This window comes from Muntiacus reevesi, chromosome 3 (genome assembly GCF_963930625.1).
Source record: "Muntiacus reevesi chromosome 3, mMunRee1.1, whole genome shotgun sequence".
Taxonomy (NCBI): domain Eukaryota; kingdom Metazoa; phylum Chordata; class Mammalia; order Artiodactyla; family Cervidae; genus Muntiacus; species Muntiacus reevesi.
Genome location: NC_089251.1, coordinates 38,403,543 through 38,428,430, shown reverse-complemented (window position 1 = coordinate 38,428,430; position 24,888 = coordinate 38,403,543). Strand labels below are relative to the sequence as shown.

Sequence of the window (24,888 nt, the reverse complement as noted above, 5' to 3'; positions counted from 1 at the left end):
CAATCTATTATTATAAGAAAACCAGTACTCAAGGACATTCAAGAAAAAGTCAACTTTTCAGACATTTGTGTACATAGAAATGTAAGACTATTCATAGATTATCTAACTTGCAATTTAATTAAAACTACTTTCTTACCTTTAAAGTCTACTTCTCCATTCCCATCTGTGTCGAATATATCTATTACTCGCTGTACTAAAGGATTCTGTTGTAACTCAGGTAGAGACATGAACTCTTCCACACTCAAAGAACCAGAATTGTCCAAATCAAGCTTCTTAAATCTCTTTCCTAGCCTTTTAATTTCATCAGCATCAACTAAAAGCAAACAAAAAGAGGCGGCATGATTTACCAAATGATTGTATGATAACTACAAGAAAAAATTCAGCAGTTATCCAATAGTTTAATTTTCAATTTAATTTAAAGTTGAACATACTATGGACTAACTTTTTATAACAAAGAAAATATATCATGAAATTTTTTTCATTACCTCTTTGCTTGTCTGTACCCGCCATAACATACAACCAACTGTATGCTGAGTACCAAGATATTACAGGATTGACAATGCTAAGCTGATCATGGAAGTCACGTGGTTCATACCAGGCAGACTAAATCAATCTCTGCTATGTACACCAGGCACTCTGATTTTCATTTCTCTTTTAAAATTTTAATTAAGTTATTTCTAACAGTTCATGGTTCAAAATCTGAACAAGGTTTGAATACAGTTCAATATTCAAAGTCTCTCTCCAATGCTGCCAGCTTCTTGAATATTCATCTAAAGATTATTCTTCGCAAGTATGAACAAATAAAATCCAGCATTTTTTAATTTTTAATTAAATTTTAAGAAAACAATTTAATAAAAGTTAAATATTTTTAAAGGTTACTTTTCATTTACAGTTATTAACAATCTCCTAAAAATTAGGCACAGATCAAATCCATCCTGGCAACACCACTGAATGTTTCAGATCTGTACTTCTAAATATAAAGAACTCCAACTTTTGGCACCATCTTTCATCAAAGGTTTCTTCTGCTACTTGGAATCACACTCCCTTTAAAAGAGATGAACAAGGAAAAACAAACAAACCTCACCCTTTTGACTCATCTTGTGACTCAGAGATACTGTTTTTCATGTTTTGCCAAGTTGAGACTCATGCTATTTTTCCACTTTTTGTAAGATACCTTTGGGAGGGACTATCTTTTCTAGCAGTTGGAAGTTCCTACAGATTCAATTTAAACTATACTATACAAAATATTATGATAATCTTATAATCATACATATATGTATGCCTCTAAAAATTAGAATATTAAAAACAGACCTTTTAGTCTGAGTTTCTAAAATATAGCTATTACTATGGGATGTTAACACAGAAAACAACCAAATTAAATTACTGAGACCTTACCCAGATTAACGCACCCTTGAATATACTCAGGAATAAATGTGCAATCTAGATGGTTACTTATTTAAAGAAGTGATTTCAAGAATCTTATTAGTATTAACACATAAAATGATTAAGAAGTTGCTTTCAGAGATCTCATGATGCTACTCTAAGTTTAAATAAGTATTTCTAATAGGACATAACACTAAAGAATATATAATATTAATACATAGAAGGTTGCTTATCTATTCATCATCTCAGATAAAGAAACACCAACAATTTATTATATATATATATTTTTTTCTCATTTAGAAAAAAGAATATGAGTTACCAACAGTAGCAAAGAGATGTAGGCCTTCAAGCACTGTTATTACTATACACATACGCGCGCGCGCGCGCGCACACACACACACACACACACACACACACACACACACACACACAGCTGCTACTCCACTGTTACCTGGTTTTGAGGTTTCTCAGAATGTAAAGGAAAAGAAATAAGCAGAATGGTAGAAAAACAAACTTTCCTCAAATTTTAGCCAATTCCCAAAATTTGTATAATAGTAATAAAGAACAAAAAACTATTCCTTCAAAAAATTCTAACAACCACTTTATAAATAGTTTATTACCTATTGGCTTGTTAATGATTTAAAAACAAAATAAAGCAAGTCTATCAAATCCTTCGAGCAATAATAGTATTTTCAAAGAAACAACTAAATGTGATGTGGTATCCTGAACAGAATCTTGGAAAATAAAAAACTTTTCAAAGTCACCTTTTTTCCCACTAAAATATAGAGCTTACAATGTTGTAACAAGGATTAATTTCTCCATTTTGATAACAATAATTGCATTTCAAGTCTGTGAAATGTTAACATCAGAAGAAGCTGGGTGTGTGGTAACTGAGACTTCTTTTATTTTTGCAACTTCTTGGTAATTTTTCCTTACGTCTCCTCCAATTTGTGACAACTCAATTTTTATCTTGTCTTTCATGACTTTGAAACTTTTGGTCCAGTACTTTGTAAAATGTCCTTCAGCAAGAATTGTTGATTTTTTTTTTTTTTATGATTAGAATGCATTTGGGGCAAGAATACCGTAGAAATAATGTGCCCTTCTCATTTCATCATTGTCAAGGGTGGCCAAAGGGGTTTCTGTCAGATTTCTCCACTATAAATCTACTATCTTTCGCTTTGCATCGAAAAATACTGGGAGGAGTACTTTGAGACTATTCATATCCTATTTTCTTCTCAAACTCTGATCTAAATTTAGCATCATCTTAGGTAGGTCTTGTTTGTAAAATTTTATTTCTGTGGTATTGCCTAATAATTTTTTCCCTCATTATTAACTAGATTGTTACTGTTAAAAAAAAAAAAAAAACAACTTTTTTTTTTTAAAGTAATTCTTGTAAAGACTACCATATGATTAAAGCCTTATACTGTTGTCAACAGAAGCTATTGGGTAGGTTTTCAACATAAAGACTAGTTTAAAAGTTTTAAAGTCTTCTGTAAAATTCAATCTACAAAAGTAATGATTATATTTCCAATGTTATCCCAAATAAGAAATCAAAACCACCAGGGGGCGCAGAAGGGACCATCACAGATAAAAACCTTCATAAGCAGCTCCAGTACTCTTGCCTGGAAAATCCCATGGACAGAGGAGCCTGGTAGGCTGCAGTCCAAGGGGTCGCTAAGAGTCGGACACAACTGAGCGACTTCACTTTCACTTTTCACTAAGAAGCTCCATGACTATAAAGAAAGCTGAGCAGTGAAGAGTTGCTGCTTTCGAACTGCTTTGTTGGATAAGACTCTTGAGAGTCCCTTGGATTGCAAGGAGATCCAACCAGTCCATCTTGGAAATCAGTCCTGAAAATTCACTGGAAGGACTGATGATGAAGCTTCAACTCCAATATTTTGGCCACCAGATGCCAGGAACTGACTCATTTGAAAAGACCCTGATGCTGAGAAAGATTGAAGGCGGGAGGAGAGGGAATAACAGATGATGAGATGGTTGGCTGGCATCACTGACTCAATGGACGTGAGTTTGAGTAAGCTCTGGGAGTTGATCATGGACAGGGAGGCCTGGTGTGCTGCAGTCCATGGGGTCACAAAGAGTTGGACACAACTGAGCAACTGGAACTGAACTGAAGCAGCTTCAAAATACACACCTAATTTTATAATAACCTTCTCTACAGACTAACAGTCTAATATTTATGTTCTGCACAGAACAGTTTGACAATGAAACAAGAGAAAATTCCCTATTAATATTGAAAGAGAATAAAAAAGGTATATTATGAAATATGGACATTTGTACTATGTCTTTTTCTTTTAAGTGAAAAACTTTCAACCACTTTTAAAATATCTAGATTTTAGGGGGTATATCACAATTTTCTAAAGCAAAATGAAGTGTGTGCTTTCGGTGTTTCTAAATCATTACACACCTTAAGATGATGGTGGTGGTGTCACTAAGTTGTGTCCTACTCTTGTGACCCCGTGGACTGTAGCCTGCCAGGCTCCTCTGTCCATGGAATTCTCCAGGAAAGAGTACTGGACTAGGTTGCCATTTCCTTCTCCAGGGGATCTTCCTGACCCAGGAATCAAGCCTGGGTCTCCTGCATTGCAGGCAGATTCTTTACTGACTGAGCTATGAGGGAAGCCCACTTTAAAATATTAATTATCAAATATACAAAAACAAGACATCAGCACCAACAAAAGGATTATCAAGTTGTAAATAAAATGCTAAAAAGAAATTTTAAACCAACTTTGGGAAATAAATGATACCCCAAAAACACATCATCATATAGTTCTACAGGTTTTGACAAATTTATACACCTATGGAAATAGTGCTGCAATTGAGACAAAAAGTACATGTCTGTCATTCCAAATGTTTCCTTGGGTCCCTTTCAATCAGTCACAAACATACCCCACTTACCTCCCCACCACAACTCTAGGCAACCACTGATTTGCTTTCTGTAACTAAATTCTGTCTAGACTTTCATGTAAATGGAATCATACGTATGTACTCTTCTTTTTCTCATTAAGTTTTTGATGTCTTCTTTTCCTCATCAAGTTTCTGACATTAATCGGGTTGGTTCATATGTCAGTAGTTTCTTCCTTTTTATGGCAGAGTAGTATATATATACCATTGTATGAATACTTCCCAATTAGTTTAAGCATTCATCTTTAATACATGCCTATTATTTCCTATCTGAAAATATTAGGAATAAAGCTTCTAAGAACATTATACCTAATCTTTGTATGTTTTCCTGGAATTGCTGGATCATGGGATAGGCACATGTCTGACTTTCAGAAACTGTTAAGTTTTCCAAAGCGGGTGTGCCATTTTACACTCCCATTAGCACTACCTGAGAATTCTAAGGGTCCTCTCTACCTCCTTGCCAGGTCATGGTATTGTGAGTCTTTTTAAGTTGAGCCATTCTGGTGGATGGCAGCAGTATGTGACTGTAGTTTTAACCTGCATTTCTCTGAGAATTAATGATCTTGAGGATCTTTTTCATGTGACTATTGGCAACTCATATATTTTCATTTGTTACGTGACTTCAAATCCTTTCTCTCTTTAAATGTGAAAGGGAAAATGTTAGTTGCTCAGTGATGTCTGACTCTGCAACCCCATGAGCCTGCCAGGCTCCTCCATCCATGAAATTCTCCAGTTAAGAATACTGGAGTGGGTAGCCATTCCCTTCTTCAGGGGATCTTCCGAACCCAGGGACTGAATCTGGGTCTCCTGCATTGCAGGCAGATTCGTCACTGTCTGGTTGTCTTTAAGTTGCATGATTCTTTTTAGACTGGTATAAGTCCTTTGTCAGGTGGAGGTAGTTCAAGTATCTTTTACTTTTTAAAAGAGCAAAACCTTTCAATTTTGATGAGACCAATTTTTTTCTTTAATGATTCATGTTTCACAGATCAACTGAAAATCTCTGCCTATAGTAGGATTTTGACTGATGTTTTCTTCTAGAAGTTCTATAGCTATAGCTTTTATGGTTTAAATTTATAACCAAATTTTTTCTGTATGTAAGTTAAACTTTCATTCCAGCTATTTGTTTAAAAGGCTCCCCTTACAATGGTATCTTTGATGTTTTTGTCAAAAATCAATTAACTATACAAATCAACAAGTTGTACCTTAAATTCACAAAATGTTACAAGTAAAATATCCAATTAAAAAATGTTTTAAAAAATCAACCGAATAAAAACATACAGGGATTTATACCCTCTACTGATTTGCTTATCTATCTTATGTCAACACCATAGTTTCATGTTTCATAGTAAGTCTCTAAATCGGGGACACTGTCCTCACACTTTCTTGTCCCTTCCCAAAACTGTGCTGGCTCTCCTAAGGCCTGTGATTTTTCTGTATAGAATTAATAATTATTTGGTAATTTTTGTTAAAACCCTGCTGAAAATTTGATTGAGATTGTCTTAACTCTGTAGATCAATCCGAGTCAAACCAATACCTTGAGAGTATCAAAGTCTTCCAATCTAGGAATATGGTGTCTCCATTTATTTAGGTCTTTTTACATTTCCTCTCAATGATGTTTCATACTTCAGTGTACAGATCTTAACATCCAGTTGGTTAAATTTACACTTGAATATCCTAATGTTTTTATTCTACTATAAATAGTATTTTTGTTAATTTCATTTTTCTCAATTGCTCACTGCTATTATATAGAAATTCCACTGTCCTTATAGCCTACAATCTTGCTAAATTCACTTCTTATTTCTGGTAACAGAATTAAGATTTACTACAAACACAACCATATCATCTAAGAATAAAGACAATTTTACTCCTGCCTTTTCAATCTGAATATATTTTATTTCAGGCTTCCCTTGTGGCTCTGCTGGTAAAGAATCTGCCTGCAATGCATGAGACCAAGGCTCGATCCTTGGGTTGGGAAGATCCCCTGGAGAAGGGAAAGGCTACCCACTCCAGCATCGTGGCCTGGAGAATTCTATGGACTGTATAGCCTATAGGGTCATAAAGAGTTGGACATGACTGAGCGACTTTCACGTTCATATTCTATTTCTTCTTCTGGACTTAATGTACTGGCTAGAACTTCTAGTACAAGTTTGACTACAATTAGAGTGGAAAACTGCTTTTTCCCCCCAATCTTACATGGAAAGCATTCAGTCTTTTATCATGGAATAAATATGACGTTAGCTGTAGGGTTTTTTTTGTAGGTGCCCTTTATCAGGTTGAGAAAATTCGTTTCTGTTCTTAATTTACCAAAAGTATTTATCATTAATGGGTACAGAACTCTTCAAACAAATACTCTGCTACACCTATTGAGATTTTTTTCCTCTTTTATTATGTCAATATAGTGAATCACATTGATTTTCTTTTTTTAAGTTAAAATCATACTCCTGGGATAAACTCCACTTGGTCATATTTTACTGTTCTTTTTACATATTATTTATGTGACTTAAAAATATTTAAGGATTTTTGCATCTATGTTCATGGTGAATACAGGTCTACAGTTTTCTATAGCATCTTTGGTATTTAGTTCAGTTCAATCGCTCAGTCGTGTCCGACTCTCTGCGACCCCATGAACTGTAGCACGCCAGGCCTCCCTGTTCATCACCAACTCCTGAAGTTTACCCAAACTCATGTCCATTGAGTCGGTGATGCCATCTAACCATCTCAACTTCTGTCGTCCCCTTCTCCCGCCTTCCATCTTTCCCAACATCAGGGTCTTTTCAAATGAGGCAGCTATTCACATCAGGTAGCCAAAATATTGTGAGTTTCAGCTTCAACATCAGTCCTTCCAGTGAACACCCAGGACTGATCTCCTTTAGGATGGACTGGTTGGATCTCCTTGCAGTCAGAGGGACTCTCAAGCGTCTTCTCCAACACTACAGTTCAAAGACTGTGCTCAGCTTTCTTTATAGTCCAACTCTCACATTCATACATGACCAATGGAAAAACCACAGCCTTGACTCGACAGACCTTTGTTGACAAAATAATGTCTCTGCTTTTTAATATGCTGTCTAGGTTAGCCATAACTTTCCTTCTAAGGAGTAAGCGTCTTTAACTTTCATGGCTGCAGTCACCATCTGCAGTGATTTTGGAGTCCCCAAAAATAAAGTCAGCCACTGTTTCCCCATCTATTTGCCATGAAGTGATGGGACCGGATGCCATGATCTCAGTTTTCTGAAAGTTGAGTTTTAAGTCAACTTTTTCATTCTCCTCTCACTTTCATCAAGAAGCTCTTTAGTTCTTCACTTTCAGCTGTAAGGGTGGTGTCATCTGCACATCTGAGGTTTTTGATATTTCTCCCGGCAATCTTGATTCCAGCTTGTGCTTCATCTTTGGTATTGCTATTGATGTAATGCTAGCTTCTATTTCCTGAAGGATTCTAGATTATGACTGATTCTTTCCCCCACCCATTAAATGTTTGCTAGAATTTACCAGTAAAGCCATCTGGGCCCTGGAGATTTCCTTGTGGGAAAAAATTCAATTTCATGAATAGATAAAATGCTATTAAGATTTTCTATTCCCTTTTGTGTCAGGTTTTAGGTACAGGTATACGTTGAAGATATCACAGATTTGGTTCTGCTGCTGCTGCTGCTAAGTCACGTCAGTCATGTCCGACTCTGTGTGACCCCATAGACGGCAGCCCACCAGGCTCCCCTCCCTGGGATTCTCCAAGCAAGAACACTGGAGTGGGTTGCCATGTCCTTCTCCAGTGCATGAAAGTGAAAAGTGAAAGTGAAGTCGCTCAGTCGTGTCCGACTCTTCGCGACCCCATGGACTGTAGCCTACCAGGCTCCGCCGTCCATGTGATTTCCCAGCCAAGAGTACTGGAGAGGGTTGCCGTTGCCTTCACCGAGATTTGGTTCTAGACTATTGCAAGAAGAGCAAGTCACATGATTTCTTGGTTTTCCAATGCATATATAAAAGTTGTCAATATATTTACACTATTCTGTATTCTATTAAGTATGCAACAGCATTATGTAAAAAAAAAATCTACAAACACTTTATTGTTATTATCTGAGCCTTTGGCAAGTCATTACAGAAACATCAAAGATCACTGATCACAATCACCATAACAAATATAACAATAATAATGAAAAAGTATGCAATGTTGCAAGCATGATAAAAATGAAATACAATAAAAAGAGGTCTGCCTGTATTCATTTTTCAAGGAATTTGTCTGTTCCATCCAAGGTGTAGAACTTACTGGAATAAGACTGTTTATAAAATTGCCTTGTTATTCTTTTAACATGTACAGGGATTGTAAGTGACTTCAGCTTTTTCATTACTAATACTGGAAACTGCTTCCTTTTTCTTCTAGGATGCTCCTTCAAAATGTGAACACTATGCAACACTAACTTCTTCTACTTTACATAAAAGACATAGTCAAAAATGATCCACCACATCAAAATTCACAAGGCAAGTGAACACTGTCCAAAGATGTCACAAAAGAAGCTACACAATTAATCCTAAAAAAACATTCTTAGAATTTTCAGAGCTCACTGAGTTTCAGAAGAAAATCTGTCATAGAAAAGCCAAGTAATGCAAAAAGCTAGAAGAAACCTTGGAAACGAAAAACTCCAGATGAGAAAAAAAGATCCAGAAAGTTAAGTAAAACTGTTTAATCTGAAAAGCTTGATGGTAAAAGCTGGATGAAGGGATTTCTTGAAATACTTTATAAGTTCTTTTCCTTGTTACTTCCACCAGAAGAGTTTACATGGAACACTGGGCTAAGAGACACTAAATACTGTTGTTCCCCAATTCAACCTGTACTCTTGGGCCAAGTGTGGAGAAAAGGGAATAATGACAGTTATTTCCACACTGCAGGTAGATAAAATCCAAAAAATGTATTTCTAAGATATTCTCCAATTGGTTTTCCTGCTGAAGGTGTTCATATTGCTGTTTTCTCCTTTTGGTTTATTTACACTGTAGTTCAAATCAAAATATGCAATAAGCTAATGAAAAAGCATACATTTATAAGGTCAGATAACATATTTTCATGTTTTCTAAGTTATTAATAACTTGCCTTATAAGTCATACTCTTGGGAGGGAGGTTCAAGAGGGAAGAGTACATACATCTACCTGTGGCTGATTCATGTTGATGTATGGCAGAAACCAACAACAACACTGTAAGGTAATTATCCTCCAATTAAAAATAATTAATTTTTTAAAAGTCATATTCTTTTCTCTTTTAACCTAAGTATACTATGTAGGTCAGTAACATACCTTATTCAAAAGATATGGCTCTCAATGATTTCCATTGTTTGGTAAACCAAATCCAACCCTAATTCATTACACCACATTTCCAAGCTTTCCTTTTATCTATTTCTATATGTTGTGCTTGAATATGCTAGTTGCCCTTTTTTTTAGCACTGTATCACTCCCCACCACCAACTCCCCCCCAAAATACAGTATATTCACAAAATCAAGCATTTTCAAGAGTCTTCTTTTACTTTCAGGACCAATTAGTCAAAAGACTTATTTGTGGCTGCTCCAGAGCTCAATCTGGTTTATCACCAAGAATGTAATACTGCAACCACAGTCTCTGCTTCTTTTTTCTTATTGACTTGCTTTTTATCTTAACACTAGGAAATTCCAGCATACAATTTATGTAATGGCTTTTACTTTCTTCTTGATGATGTCTTCCACAGACAGTTCCGGCTTCTTGCTCTAATTTGAACCACCTGCTTTTCAGGCCCCCTGGCAGAGCTGTTATCCTGGGATTTTCACTGGTGTCTTAGAGATTTAGTTTCTTGGATCTTGATTCTTCCTTTTTTCTCTACCTTCTATTTCACTTTTCTGGGTGCATATTCAAGAATTCATGAAAGGTAAATTTTGGAGGTCCTTAAATTTCTGGAAATGTCTTTAATTTGATCTCTCACCTAAATAAATCATTTGGTTGATATCAAATTCTGGATTTAGGAGCTCAGAACTTTGAATTAACTGCCCTATTGCTTTCTAATACCTATTGCTGCTGCTAAGAATTCCAGTGTCAGCAGACTCTTATTCGAGGCCAAACTTTTCCCTGTTGAGCAGCTTCTAGGGTTTTCTTTTTTGCTTTTGGACTTCTAAAATTACAAAAGAGGTTAACACCAAATATAGACCTCTTTTCATCTAAACTTCCCAAGTATCAGAATGCTTTTCCAATCAGAAGATACAATTTTTCAGGTGAAGAAAATTTTCTCCTACTAATGCACTGGTTATTTTTGCTTCTGTTTTATCTACTACATGTTTTGAGATATCTTTTAGGCAGATGTTATTACATTCTGTATTGTTCCCCAAGTTCCTTGCATATTTTTCCATATCTTTTGCTCTAATATTCTGAGAAAGATCCAAGAATTTATAGTTTTGCTAAATGCCTAGATAGGCTTTCTCACCAGCTGATGTAACTGTCTTCTACATACCAGCTACAAAAAGATTCAAATTCGTGGTAGACTCTCAAATTACTACAAATTACTACTAGACTTTTCACTGCTAAAACTAAAAATGTCTAAGTGCTACCACGATGCCAAAATCTGACAGTATGGATAAAGAAAACAGAGGTAGCACTTCATTTTTCTTAAGACTACTCACCTAAAAATCTGAAATATTTAGAATATAGCAGACCATCCAGGGATTTTTTTTTTAAGGTACTGTAACTACAAAACAAGGTAGCAAATTCAAGCCTAGGTGCTCAAGTTCATGCACTATACTTTATTACTCACCAATAAAGCTTTACTGAAAGAAAAGAGAATGTATGCAATTCTCAGTGGACTAGGTGAAATATGGTAGAGTTCAGGATCACTAAGCAACTGATAATCATGGTTGGTGGACTCTTTAAAAAGCATGAATTATGGAGTACCTTTATGAAGATTTTAATTTAAAATAACAAGTGTATCAAGGTTAGTGACAAAATTTTTGTTGATAAAGTATCCTCCAATAATTTTTGAGATGATGAATGATTTGGGAGTAAACCAGATATTACTCTTTAAAATACACAACACTGAAAAATTATAGTGAGTTAACTAGTCCCTATAAGAAAGGAAACATAAAGGAATGCAGAAGTGAAAGAGGAAATCAAATGAACTTTAGATTAACTTTCTCTGTGGAAAAGTTTTGTTTTCAAAACAAAGAAACATCCGAGTATAAGTAAAGAATATGAACATGTAAACCTCCCTGAGACAATCTGACTGTGAGCAGAAACATTCAAACCAGAAACAAAACTACTTAAATATGAGACTGTTGACTTAAAATGAGAGCAGTGTTCTAGTGGCTAAAGCTGTCTTCAAGGTTTCTACAGATAGTTCATTATGCAAAGGGAAATGTTCCTTCAGAGTCTGCCAAGCTCTTCTTGGGTCACCTTCTAACAAAAGAAAACTGAGAAATCTCTTCAGATAAAAGACTTTTTTTAGTCTTTCTTCTGCATTCAATCTACAAAACAGGCCCTATGTTTACCAATTTTATTAAAATTATTCAGAGTTATACTGGCTTTATCAACAGTAAAAAAAAATTAGCTGAATCTGACTTTCTACACACTTCCACCTGTGCTCCAATCTAGCCCTCTGCTAAACTATCTAACCTAGTATCTTGTACTCAGCCATTTTTCCAAGTTATCATGCCAAGTTACAACCACAGTCTGAGCAAATCACCCCAAAAGAGTATACATTTCCTGCTCCAGACAGGTTAGCCAATAGAAAGAACAAAGTCACAATGGCCAGGAATAATTTAATTCAACAAAAACCAAATACTGAATTAAGAGACATTAAGATACACACAGACACAAAATCAGAATACCTAAATATATCTTAGACAAGTCCAATTTTCCATAAAATCATTCATGTAGACAAACATAACATTAATCTGATAAGAGTTACTATAAGAGAGGCTGTATAGTATTGATCAAAGATACAACTCTGGAACATGACTGCTTGATATAAATCACAGCTTTTTTACTTTACCTGCTGCTGCGTGATCTTAGGTCAATTACTGACGTCTCTGTTTTTTCATCTATACAATGGGAAAAGTAACAATACCTCTTTTATGAGACTACTGCAAAGGTTAAAAAGTAAATCTATGTGATGTACTTAGAACAGTGCCTGGTATGTGTTAAATGCCATGTAAGTATTTGTTATTATTTATGAAAACAAACGGAGTGATTGCCAACTACTGGGTTTTTCTAAAGATACAGCCTTTAAAATTATCCAACTAGCTGTCTATACAATCCAGCACTGAGCTCATACTAACTTATTCAGTCAACAGATACTTATTCAGCATCTGCTCTAGCCAGGCATCACACTTCCACTTCTACTGTCAACACCTCAATTCTTTCAGTGGTGACAATGAGCTTAACCATCTCTTATTTATTATTATTAAAGCTGGCTGTGTTGCATGCCATAGTGAAGTATACTTAAATAGTAATTTCTCCTTTATATTACTCAGTTATTTTCCACTTTTTTTCACTTACTAAAAAATACATATAAAGGAAACTTTAGACAAATGTAAAGGTTGACAGACTCGTAATGAATCCCACATACCCATCACCCAGTTTCAACTATTAACACATTAAAAATTGCATTTATAATCCACTTCAAGTATTTTAGAGCAAATCCCAGACACGGTAGGACCATGTCCATGTAACTGTTCAGTATTTACCATCTATCTCTAAAATATTCTTTTAAACACAATATTATTCTAACTAAAACAGTAATTACTAATTAATTCCTTGATAGTAAATAATCAGTGTTCAAACTTCCCCAAATACCACAAATGATTTTACAGGTTTTTTTTACTCCATCAGACTTAACAATTGGGCACTGTGTCAGTAAAATGAGGGTGACCTTAACAGTAAGAGTTTCAATAAAAATAAGAGATGAAAGCCAGATTTGAGCAGGCAAAGAAATTAACAGAAATAAGGAAATGGAGATCACTGTATATGCTCTTGCAAAGCTCAAATATGACAGAGAAGGGAGAAAAACTGGGAGATACATGCAGGATCAGGATCAAAGGGGAGCTGACAATGTAAACTGAAGAATAATGAAGAAGCTGCAGACATAGGTAAAAATGGAAGGAAACTAAAAAATAAGGTCCGAGAGGTGAGAGGGGATGAGACCAAAAGCACAAGTGCAGAGGCTGACCTTGAATAAGGGAGATAACCCAAACTTTGACATTGAAAGCAAAGAGTTATTAAGCCTGACTAACAGAATGGGAAAATATCTGTGTGTGGCAGGCAGCAGGGTGATGGAGTGAGGAGGTAATGAGGTTAACACTTTGAAACGGCCTCAAGTTTTCTTGAGCATTTCTTAAAGCATTAGCATTAAGTCACTGATTAAAAAGTAGGGTGCCAGAAAGAATAATGCGTGGGGTTAGATAAAACGTCAAAGACCTGGATGGAATTTAGAGACTGAAAGAGGCAAATGACCAGACAGATGTAAGAATTAATCAGCATTCAAATCTTATGCAGATTTCAAAAAACAATTTCAAACACTACCCTTTCCATGAAGCTTTTCTTAATTTTCTTAACCAGTGGTAACTTCCCCTCTTGGAGCCTTTGTTTTTATTGCTCATAGTGGTTTATTTCCACTGGGAAAAATGCATCTCTTTCTCCCAGCAGTTAGACTGTAAGCACTCTGTGGGTGCTTACCTGTGTCACACACAAGATGACAAACAGTACTTTACAGTATATATTTAGAATCTTACCTTTTACAAAACAGTACCATTTAAATACTAAAAGAGCAAAAGAGACAGTAACTACTGATGACGTGAGAGGACTACGGAAGGTCTCCCAGAGAACACAGACCTGAGCCAGGTCTTAAAAGGGAAAAAAAGGCACAAGCTGAACAGGGAAGAGTGTACAGTCAAGTGCCCCGAGGATTGGTGCTAACACTACACATGGTAAGAGCCGTTTACAAATAACACTCAGCTCTCTCATTAACAAAGTTTTGCAAATGAGCAAAAAAGACTACAATGTGTGGGTGGGGGGAAAAGTTGTGGTATTAATGTGGATAAATTCAAAGTCATCCAAATCATGTATAAAATATATTCTAGTGAACCAATTAGGAAGGAGGAAGACTTCATTTTTACTGGATGGCAGGAGAATTCAGACAGACTCATACCTAGTTGAACAATCACTGACAAGTACAGATCTTTAGTGACAAGGCTCAAGCCTCCTCAAAGCACAGATGAAGTCAGAAGAAAGAAGACTTAGTTCTGAGGATAAAACTGAAAGAAACAGCTTTAACAGTGTATGAAATCTATTTCAAATACTTACTATTTTAAAAAACTTGGCTTTCAACATCTTGGATACACTGAAGGAAACACCATCTTGCCTTTCGCTCTGGTACATTTTTCTCCACAATCAGGTAAATGACCCTCAGTCCCAGACTCACAGGGAGAGCAGAAGGTTAGAACCCGGGATGTACTGTCCCCTTAGGACCTCTGCTCCCTGATCAAGAAACAAAAACTAACCTCCCAGTACCTCGTACCTTTCAGAGTCGTGCTCCCTACAGCCCACCCCAACTCTATCTGCAGCCTGAATCCTAGTTAATTACAGGCTTCTACAACCCATTCTTAGCCCACTGGCAACAGGAGGAATGCTCACACCACAGGCTCAAGCTGAACAGTAAGTGGCAAGGTACAATTTTGAGCAGAGCCCTTTCAATTCTAAAGAAACTGTGTAACTGACACAGTAACTATAGCACGGACAAGAATTATAGATCAAGGTAACACTTGGGAGCACTAGTCTGTTAAGTTACTCTACCCTGAACACATTTCACAGGTCAGACGAAAACAGCTGTAGACAATATGTGAACTAATGGGCATGGCAGTATTCCGATAAAACTTTATCAACAAAACTGCTGGTAAGTAGTAGTTTACCAACCTCTGGTCTAGACAGTCATGATTAGTTATGATTTTGGTCCATTCTAACAATACACTGGATACAACATTTTACCTTCATGCTTAAAACAGAAATATACAGCTATATATGATCAAAGTTATATAAGAAATTCATAAGGGAAAGCTTGGGAGCAAACAAAGTAAAATAAAATGTAAACAGCAGTAGAGATGGCCAAATTATGGGTAAGTGGTCAGAGTATCGCCACAAAAAAATTTTTTAAATTATATTAGTTACAAAATAGAAAATAAAATGGATCACAATGTATTAATAAACAAGTAATTTAGGCTTATGGTAACTGCTATAAAGAAAATAAACAGGGTACTATCCTTGTTACAATCTGAAGAGAGTAGAGAAAGAGAAAACATCTCCAAAGAGGGGACATTTATGCTGAGATCTGAAAGACAATGAAGTCGGTCAAGAAAAGAGCTGATGTAAGAGCATTTAATCAGAAAGCAAAAGAAAGCAGAGGTGCTGATGAGAAAAAAAAGTGAAAAGTGTTAGTCACTCAGTCGTGTCTAAGTCTTTGCAACCCCAAGGACCGACAACTGTTCTGAGAAAAGAAAGTAGACTAAAGAAATGATGGAAAAACAGTTTTAATAAGACAAACCTCATTGCAAAGTAGGTTGTCTCCAAACAAGGTACAACCAGCTTCATCACACAGGGATGGCAGAAAAGGCAAGGAGGTTTCAGAAGAGTTTGGGAATTCTGGAACCTCAGGATTGTATCTAAATCTACCAAGGGTCCCCATGCCAATTCCCATGATCTCCCTTCTTCCCTAGTCATTGTACTTCCACACACGAGACCTTATGATTTTTATTTAAGCTCCCTGGTCCTCTGATCCTTGAATCAAGAATTTGTAAGACTGCCAGGTTCTTTATATTCTCCAGTATAGTCAGAAATAACCAGCCCACTCACACTAATACTCCTCATTCTGCCCAGAAAGGTCTTATGCAATAGCTGCTTAGTCTACCAGAGTTGTGCCTCCAATAAGCATTGATTTTACATAGACACAAGCTAAATAAATAAATTGTTTACTTTAAGTTTTGTTAAACTGAAAAACTTCTGTTGGGTTAAGCCACTGAAATTTGAGGGTCAACTTGTAATTACAACACAGTGCAGACACTAATAGTAAAGAGATCTATAAAAAAATATCTTTCACTATTCTCGTAACTCAGAAAGACTCTAAGTCAAATTCACTACCCATTTAAAACTGCTAAGAACTAACTTTGCCATACAAATACACAAAGGTGTATGATTTATACACGTACATATACAAAGATGTGAAAATAAAAGAAATTCTTGATAAGAATATTTCACTTACAGTGTGAGCACATTTCCAAAGGATAACTTGCCTCATTTCCCTGGAGAAAAGAAATAATAATAATTAGTCACAAAACTGACACAAATGTTTTAGAAGATTGAACTTGAGTATTTTGAGTCATGGAACATTGAGCAATAGCCATGAACGAATGTGGCTAGAATATAAACATTTTTTTTTATTTAAAAAAATTATACAATATGATAGAAAGAGCTCTTGCATCAAACAGGCCTGAGTTCTGTCACTTAAGACACAAACATTTGATTAAAATTTATTTTACATATTCTTAACACCCTAAACATACTGTAATACCAAATTTAACACACTACAGACTGTCAATGCTATAACCTGTGTTGCTGGATGAACTCATTTTCGGGTAGAGTTCAGAATAAAGCTTCTCCTGCCATCTCTCTTTAATTGAAGAGCTCACTGAGACTTCAAAGCTGTTAAGAAAAATCTGTTACCTTTTATACCTGCATTGAAACTGAATTTTCTATATGCTATGCAACTAAAATAAGAAAAATAATAGGAAGGTAGGTCCAATGTAAGACAGCCAGCCACTTGAACTCCAGTTTTTTTTGTTTTTTTTTTTGTTTTTTCAGGAGAAGTCTTATCTCATGGATAAACTCTAAGTTAATACAATTTACCTGGATTCCTAACTTAAAATTTTACTTAAGGAAAAAAGTGCTGAAGAAAAACTACAGACCTGATCCAAGGCCTACATTTAACAATTGTTGATGACTTGGTACATGGAGGTCAAGTAAGTTGGTGAAAATCAGACCATTTGATTAATAATAGAATCAGGTATGTGTGTGCGTGAGTGCTAAGTTGCTTCAGTCATGTCTAACTCTTTGTGACCCTGTGGAGAGTAGCCTTCCTGGGTCCTCTTGTCCATGGGATTCCCCAGGCAAGAATACTGGAGTGGATTGCCATTTGCTACTCCAAGGGATCTTCCTGACCCATGCACCGAACCCGCATCTCTCATGCCCCCCACATTAGCAGGCAGGTTCTTTATCACTAGCGCCACCTAGAGTAGCTCTAAATCTAAAACAGTAAAAATTTCAAGTATAACAGGCTCACATGAAGTAAAAATGATGAAGAAAATTTTTGAAAAAGTCAACAGAACTTAAAAGTAATACAAATTGAATTTTTAAAGTTTAGTATACCTTGCATCCTATATCCCAACTATCTAATTGTCACCCTGTCTAGCAGGAAGTGTACAACAGGATTAACACTTAAATATTGGAATATACCAAAATGTTCCAAGAAGCTACTCAATACAGCCTGAAATGAGAAATATTTTAAACTGGCAAGCTAGCTTTTAAACTCTTAGAAGTATTCTGAGTAAACGTAAGGTCTAAGAAAAGTTTATCAGTAAATTAGCATCTGCAATTCTTATCTTGCCAACAGTCTTTTCCTTGAAAATTATAGCAGATAATTTAACTGGATAGTCTAATTTTAGGTCAATTTAAACATCAAATATATATTAAAACAGAGACAGAAGTAGCAAACATTGATTTAAAAAATGACATTATTAATGAGCAGAGATAGAGTTCTACTTGTTTTGCATCTTATTCAATTAACCTTATGATTCTTACCATGATTCTTACTTATCTTTTGCTGTCTCACATATTTAAAAATTCCACTCTACCTTACAATTAAGTATGTTTCTTATGAGGCTCTCAAAAAAGTAGAGTGATTCTTATACTGTCACTATAAGGTGCTTTTAAAATGCAGATGGTGACTGAAATTAAAGCCATGAAATTAAAAGACGCTTACTCCTTGGAAAGAAAGTTATAACCAACCTAGACAGCATATTAAAAAGCAGAGACATGACTTTGCCAACAAAGGTCCATCTAGTCAAGGCTATGGTTTTTCACAGTGGTCATGTATGGATGTGAGAGTTGGACTGTGAAGAAAGTTGAGCACCGAAAAATTCATGTTTTTGAACTGTGGTGTTGGAGAAGACTCTTCAGAGTCCTTTGGGCTGCAAGGAGATCCAAATAGTCCATCCTAAAGGAGATCAGTCCTGGGTGTTCATTGGAAGGACTGACGCTGAAGCTGAAACTCCAATACTTTGGTTACCTAATGCGAAGAGTTGACTCATTGGAGAAGACCCTGATGCTGGGAGGGACTGGGGGCAGGAGGAGAAGGGGATGACAGAGGATGAGCTGGCTGGATGGCATCACCGACTTGATGGACACGAGTTTGAGTAAACTCCAGGAGTTGGTGATGAACAGGGAGGCCTGGCGTGCTGCGATTCATGGTGTTGCAGAGTCAGACATGACTGAGCGACTAAACTGAACTGAATTTTTTAAAAATGTTGTTTAAATGTTAAAAAGTAACCGTTTCATAAGTGAAGGCAAAAGGGTTATGCAGTAGCTTCAGGGAGGACTTAGAAACCAGGTCCTTGTCTCTGCAGCCCACTGACCTTCACAGTGCTATCAATTCTTTCTAAATGATGCCATCCACCCTCTGCCTGTACCACTTCCTTCTGAGCAATCACAAGAGCCAAGATCAACCTGGCTGGGGTTCTCAGGGCTTTTCCGTCAACAGTGAATGCTTCATCTCTCTCCTAAAACTTATTTCAACCTCAACCTGTCTTAACTTTATACCCAGAAAATATTCCAAATATTTAATATTAAGGTAAAATGTCTTTCCAAGATACCCCCAAATTAAGAAAAATATACATTTCGTCATTTTTAAATATCTTCCAAATACAACTTTCACTATTTAACACAAACATAACAATGTACTGTAGAGCATATAATGTGTAGAAGTAAAATGTGTAACCGAAAGAAATGTAAAAAATTAATATATTTGTCAAGATCTTATACTACGAGGAAAACATTACATTATTTGAAGGTAGAGCATGATGCTGAAGATGCATATTGTAAACCCTAGAGCAATACTTTATAATAAAAAATATATAATGGAATCATAAAAACAATCCAAAGAAAGGCAGATAAATAGGAAGCAAGGATCAAAAATCAAATGAGAAAAAAATAGTAACTAGCAATTTAGATTTAAATCTAAGCATTCTGAGAATTATGTTTGATATAAATGGCCTAATAACTCCAATTAAAACAATATACAAATATATGCTATCTACAAGAAGCCTACTTTACAGATAGCCTACTTTACAGGTTGAAGGAAAGAGATATACCATACAAGCAATAATCAAAAGAAAGATACAGTGGCTAGCAATAATGAACAATGTAGAGTTAGTTCAGAGCAAGGAATATTACCAGTGGTAAAGACTCACACAAAGCAGTGAAGACCCAGCAGAACCAAAATTAAAATAAAGATTTAAAAAAACCACTCACCAATGGCTGATGATTTAATATGGGCTGGAGACTGAACTCAACCACCATGGGTGAGTGGTTTAACAAATCATGCCTATGTATTGAAGCCTCCAGGGAAAAAAAAAAACCCAAAATTTGGGTTGGAGACCCCCTTCTGGGTTTGGGAGCACCTGGAAACAGCATGGAAGCTCCAGATGCCTTCCCATGTACCTTTTCCATCTGGCTGTTCCTGAGTTACATCCTTTTATAAAATTAGCCAGTGGTCTAGTAAGTAAAATGTTTGAGTTCTGAGATGCACTAACAAACTAATCGAACTCAAGGTGGGGGTTGTTGGAACCTCCCATCTATAACTGGTTGGTCAGAACCTCAAGGAACAACCTGGACTTGGAATTCCCATCTAAGGGCTGGGGGGAGGGGGGGAGGCAATCTTGTAGGTCTGAGCCCTTAACCTGTGGAATCTCATGCTGTATCTAGATATACAGTGTCAGAATTGAGTTGAATTGTAGGATACCTGGTATCCAGGAATTCTGTGGTTGTGTAGGGAAAAACTCATTTTAATTGGGCACCAGAACCCTTTCATATCCAGTTATCCCACAGTAATCACAGGGGATTGGTTCCAGGACCCTCACAGATATCCTAGTCCATGGATTCACTTCAGTCATGGAGTACTACAATATTCATTGGGAAAAAAAAATCCCTTTATTAGTGGACTCGCACAGTTCAAACACATGTTTAAAAGCCAACTGTATGCTTAATAACAGCTTCAAAATCAAATGTGTCAAACACAGAGAACTGAAAGGAATGAGACAATTGTATCTAGAGATTGTAACATTTCTCTCACAGTAACTGACAGAACACAAGCAGACCAAAGGATAAAGTAAACAGAATTATGGAAGATCAGAATAACACAGTATCAACCAAGATGTCCTAAAACAACAAAATACTCTATTCTAGTGCACATGAACATTCATGAAGATAGACATTCTGAGCCTTAAAAAAAAAAGTCTTAATAGAGGACTGAAATCATACAGAATATATTTTCTCATTACAATGGAATTAAACAAAGGTATCTGGAAACATTAAAATACCTGAAAATAAACAACACAATTCTAAACAACCCAAAAGTCACAGAAGAAATGATGAGAGAAATCAAAATATTTTGAACACAGTGAAAGCTGAACCGATCAGAAGTTATAGGCTGCAGGTTAAGTAGTCTTTTGAGAAAAGTACTACTGGAAGAGAAGTCTAAAATGCAAAAACTGCTCCCAGCTTTAAAAGCCAGAAAAAGAATAAATTAAACCCAAGGCAAGGGGAGAAAGAGAAAACTAAAACAGAAATTAATGAACTAGGAAGTAGACAAATGGAAAGAAAAATCAGTAAAATCAAAACTTCATTGTTTGGGAAAGGTCAATAAATAACACCCCAAGCAAATCACTATAGATCCTAGAGACGTTAAAAGAAAAATAAGTGTATATTTTTAAAAAAGTATGAAAATAAAATGTTTAACTCAGATGAAATGGACAAGTTTCTTGAAAAATTAAATCTACCAAAACTGACTCAAGAGAAAAGAAGAGGTAAGTTGAACAGATCTATTGCTATTAAATTGAATTTGAGGGGGAAAAAAATACCTTTAACAAAAAAACTAAAGACCTGATGCCTTCAACTGGTCAATTCTATTACATATTCAAAGTCCAAAAACATACAAATTCATTTAGAAAGCAGAAGAAATAATTCCTAACTCACTTTATGGGGACAGCATTGCCTTGATAGCAAAATCAGACAATTACATTACAAAAAAGAAAACTATTCTCCAGTATTTCATGTCCATGGATACAAAACTCCTTAACAATATTTGAACTGTGGTGTTGGAGAAGACTCTTGAGAGTCCCATGGACTGCAAAAAGATCAAAACCAGTCAACCCTCCCTCGAGGAAATCAGTCCTGAATATTCATTGGAAGGACTGATGCTAAAGCTGAAACTCCAATACTTTGGCCACCTGATGGGAAAAAGTGACTCATTGGAAAAAACCCTGATGCTGGGAAAGACTGAAGGTGGGAGGAGAAGGGCATGGCAGAGGATGAGATGGTTGGATGGCATCACCAAGTCAATGGACATGAGTTTGAACAAGCTCCGGGAGCTGGTGAAGAGCAGGAAGCCCAGCGTGCTGCAGTCCACGGGGTCGCAGAGTCGGACACGGCTGAGCGACTTTTACTTTCACTTCACTTTCAGATTTTAAAGTTCATGAAGACAACAATTACCTTATTATGTTTTGATATTCCTTGCCAGGTTTAACATTATCCTAACTTTATTGACTTCCCTGGTGGCTCAGATGGTACAAGCGTCTGCCTACAATGCAGGAGACCTGTGTTTGATCTCTGGGTTCAGAAGATCCCCTGGAGAAGGAAATGGCAACCCACTCCAGTATTCGTGCCTGGAAAATTTCATGGACAGAGGAGCCTGGTAGGCTACAGTCCATGGGGTCGCAGAGTCGGACACAACTGAGCGACTTCACTTTCACTCACTAACTTTATTTAAGGAAGAGTTTTATAGGTACATAAAAAAATCTACATAGCTTAAGGAATTTGGTTTAAGTGGACTTTTAAGCATCAGTGTGTTAACAGTGAGCCTGTCGCTTCAAGGAAAGCAACTGATACATGAAACATGAAAAAGAGAAAACCGCAATAAAGAAATAAAAGATATAAAGAACCACCAAACAGCAACTTTAGAACTGAAAACCAATAACTGATACAGTAATACAGTGAGTAAACGCAACAGAATAGAGCAGATAGAGGCAAGAGTCAGTAAACTGGTAGATACATGAAAAGAAATTATCCAGTCTGGACAACAGAAAGAAAACAAACTAAAAAAATTAGTCTACAGAGCCTTGGGGAATTACAAACTGAGGGATTATAAAAAAGGTTTAACACCTGCCATACTTCTGAGATGAGGAGTATATTTCAGAAGTTATTAAAACAGTCTGATTTTATCCTTGAAAAAAAATGATTTGTGAGAAATTGACAAATTTGTTTTTCAACAGATATAGACACTTAGACTGATTCTAACTTTCCCCTCAAGTCTGTGCTACTCAGCATTTAAAAAAAAATTATTATGATTACAATTTTGGTACACATAAAAATCAGTAAGAATACTAAAATATTTTCTAAAGAAATTTTCTAGCAAAGAAATGCAAATATTTTTGGATCTCTTTTATCTCACTTTGTTTAGAGTTACTTTGATCTTAAAGTGTCAAGATGTGAGAGAACAAAAATAAATTTTATAGATGCATACTATAAAGTTCAGAATATTTTCAAAGGGCATGCTGTCAGAATATTTAGACGTTCATTTTTATCTAGAAGACTTTAAAATGTGACAACATTGTCTTATTTGGTTACAGGCTCTCCTTGTGAACTATAAATATTATTTCAGTAGTAAGAATACATGCTTGTTTATCTAAAGTACATATAAATGCTTAAAAGATAGCTGTATGAAAAGTGTGCATAAGGAAAGTAGAACTCTAAAGTTTTTTAATAACTGAACTTTTAAGAATTTGATTCTCCCAATATTCAGTCAAGGATGAAGTAGGTCTTCATAAATGTTCCTTACCCAACTGAGTTAGTTTCCCCAAAGTATATTTTTCTGAAGTTTTGCTTTTTTTTTTTTTCCAAATTATGAATGGGTGGGACTGCCCTAGTGGTCCAGTGGTTAACAAACCACCTTGCAAATGCAGGGGACGTGGGTCTGATCGGGGAACTGAGACCCCCGTGCCACAGGACAGCTAAGCCCACACACGGCAAGCACTGGGCCGTGAGACTCGGCCCGAGCCCACGGCCAGCAACAGAGGGCTCTGCGTGCCGCGACACCAGCCCCCAGGGTCTCAACTTAAGGCCGGAGGCGGCCAAATAAATTAATACTTTTTAAACAATTACGAATGGGTCTCGAATTTTATCAAATGCACTTTCTTCATCACCTGATACGATCATGTGATTTTTGTTCTTCAGAATGTTAATATGATAGACTACATTAATATTAAAATTTTTTTTCTTTTCAAAGGGAGTTAAGAGGAGACTGAAACAGCTGGCTGAAAACTCAACATTCGAAAAAATGAAGATCATAGCATCCAGTCCTATCACTTCATGGCAAACAGATGGGAAAACAATGGAAACAGTGACAGACTTTATTTTCTTGGGCTTCAAAATCACTGTGGATGGTGACTGCAGCCATGAAATTAAAAACGTTTGCTCGCTGGAAGAAAAGCAATGACACACCTAGACAGTATATTAAAAAGCAGAGACATTACTTTGCCTACAAAAATGTCTGTACAGTAAAAGCTCAGGTTTTTCCAGTAGTCATGAACAGATTTGAGAGCTGGACAATAAAAAAGGCTGAGTCCTGAAGAACTGATGCCTTCTAACTGTAGTACTGGAGGAGACTCTTGAGAGTCCCTTGGACTGCAAGGAGATCAAACCAGTCACTCCTAAAGGAAATCAGTCCTGAATATTCATTGGAGGGACTGATGCTGAAGCTGAAACTCCAATACTTTGGTCACCTGATGCAAAGAATCGATTCATTAGAAAAGACCCTGATGCAGGGAAAGATTGAAAGCAGGAGGAGAAGGGGATGACAGAATGAGATGATTGGACGGCATCACAGACTCAATGGACATGAGTTTAAGCAAGCTCCAGGAGATGGTGAAGGACAGGGAAGCCTGGCATGCTGCAGTCCACAGGGTCACAAAGAGTCAGACACAACTGGGCAACTGAACAACTGCAACCTCAAATGAATAAATCTCTGGATGGTTATTTAGAATGGGATAAATAAAACAGACATTTACATTATTAAACAAGATTTGATATTACTATACTACCTAACTGGGGGACTTCCCTATAGATGGTAAAGAATCTGCCTGCAATGCAGGAGATCCTGGTTCAATCCCTGGGTCAGGAAGATCCTCTGGAGAAGGAAATGGCAACCCACTCCAGTATTCTTGCCTGGAGAATCCATGGACATTGAAGCCTGGTTGGCTACAGTCCATGGG

At 36.3% G+C, this 24,888-nt stretch overlaps 1 protein-coding gene across 1 annotated transcript in view; it reads right to left on the bottom strand.

Moving 5' to 3' along the window:
- PPP3R1 (protein phosphatase 3 regulatory subunit B, alpha) overlaps positions 1 to 24,888 on the bottom strand; it is a 58,992-nt gene that overhangs the window by 8,935 nt on the left and 25,169 nt on the right. Inside the window, exons 2-3 of the mRNA XM_065929034.1 lie at positions 16,551 to 16,590; positions 137 to 313 (exon numbers count right to left, since the gene is read on the bottom strand). Coding sequence (XP_065785106.1) covers positions 137 to 313; positions 16,551 to 16,590 — 217 coding nt within the window. The remainder of the gene's footprint in view (positions 1 to 136; positions 314 to 16,550; positions 16,591 to 24,888) is intronic.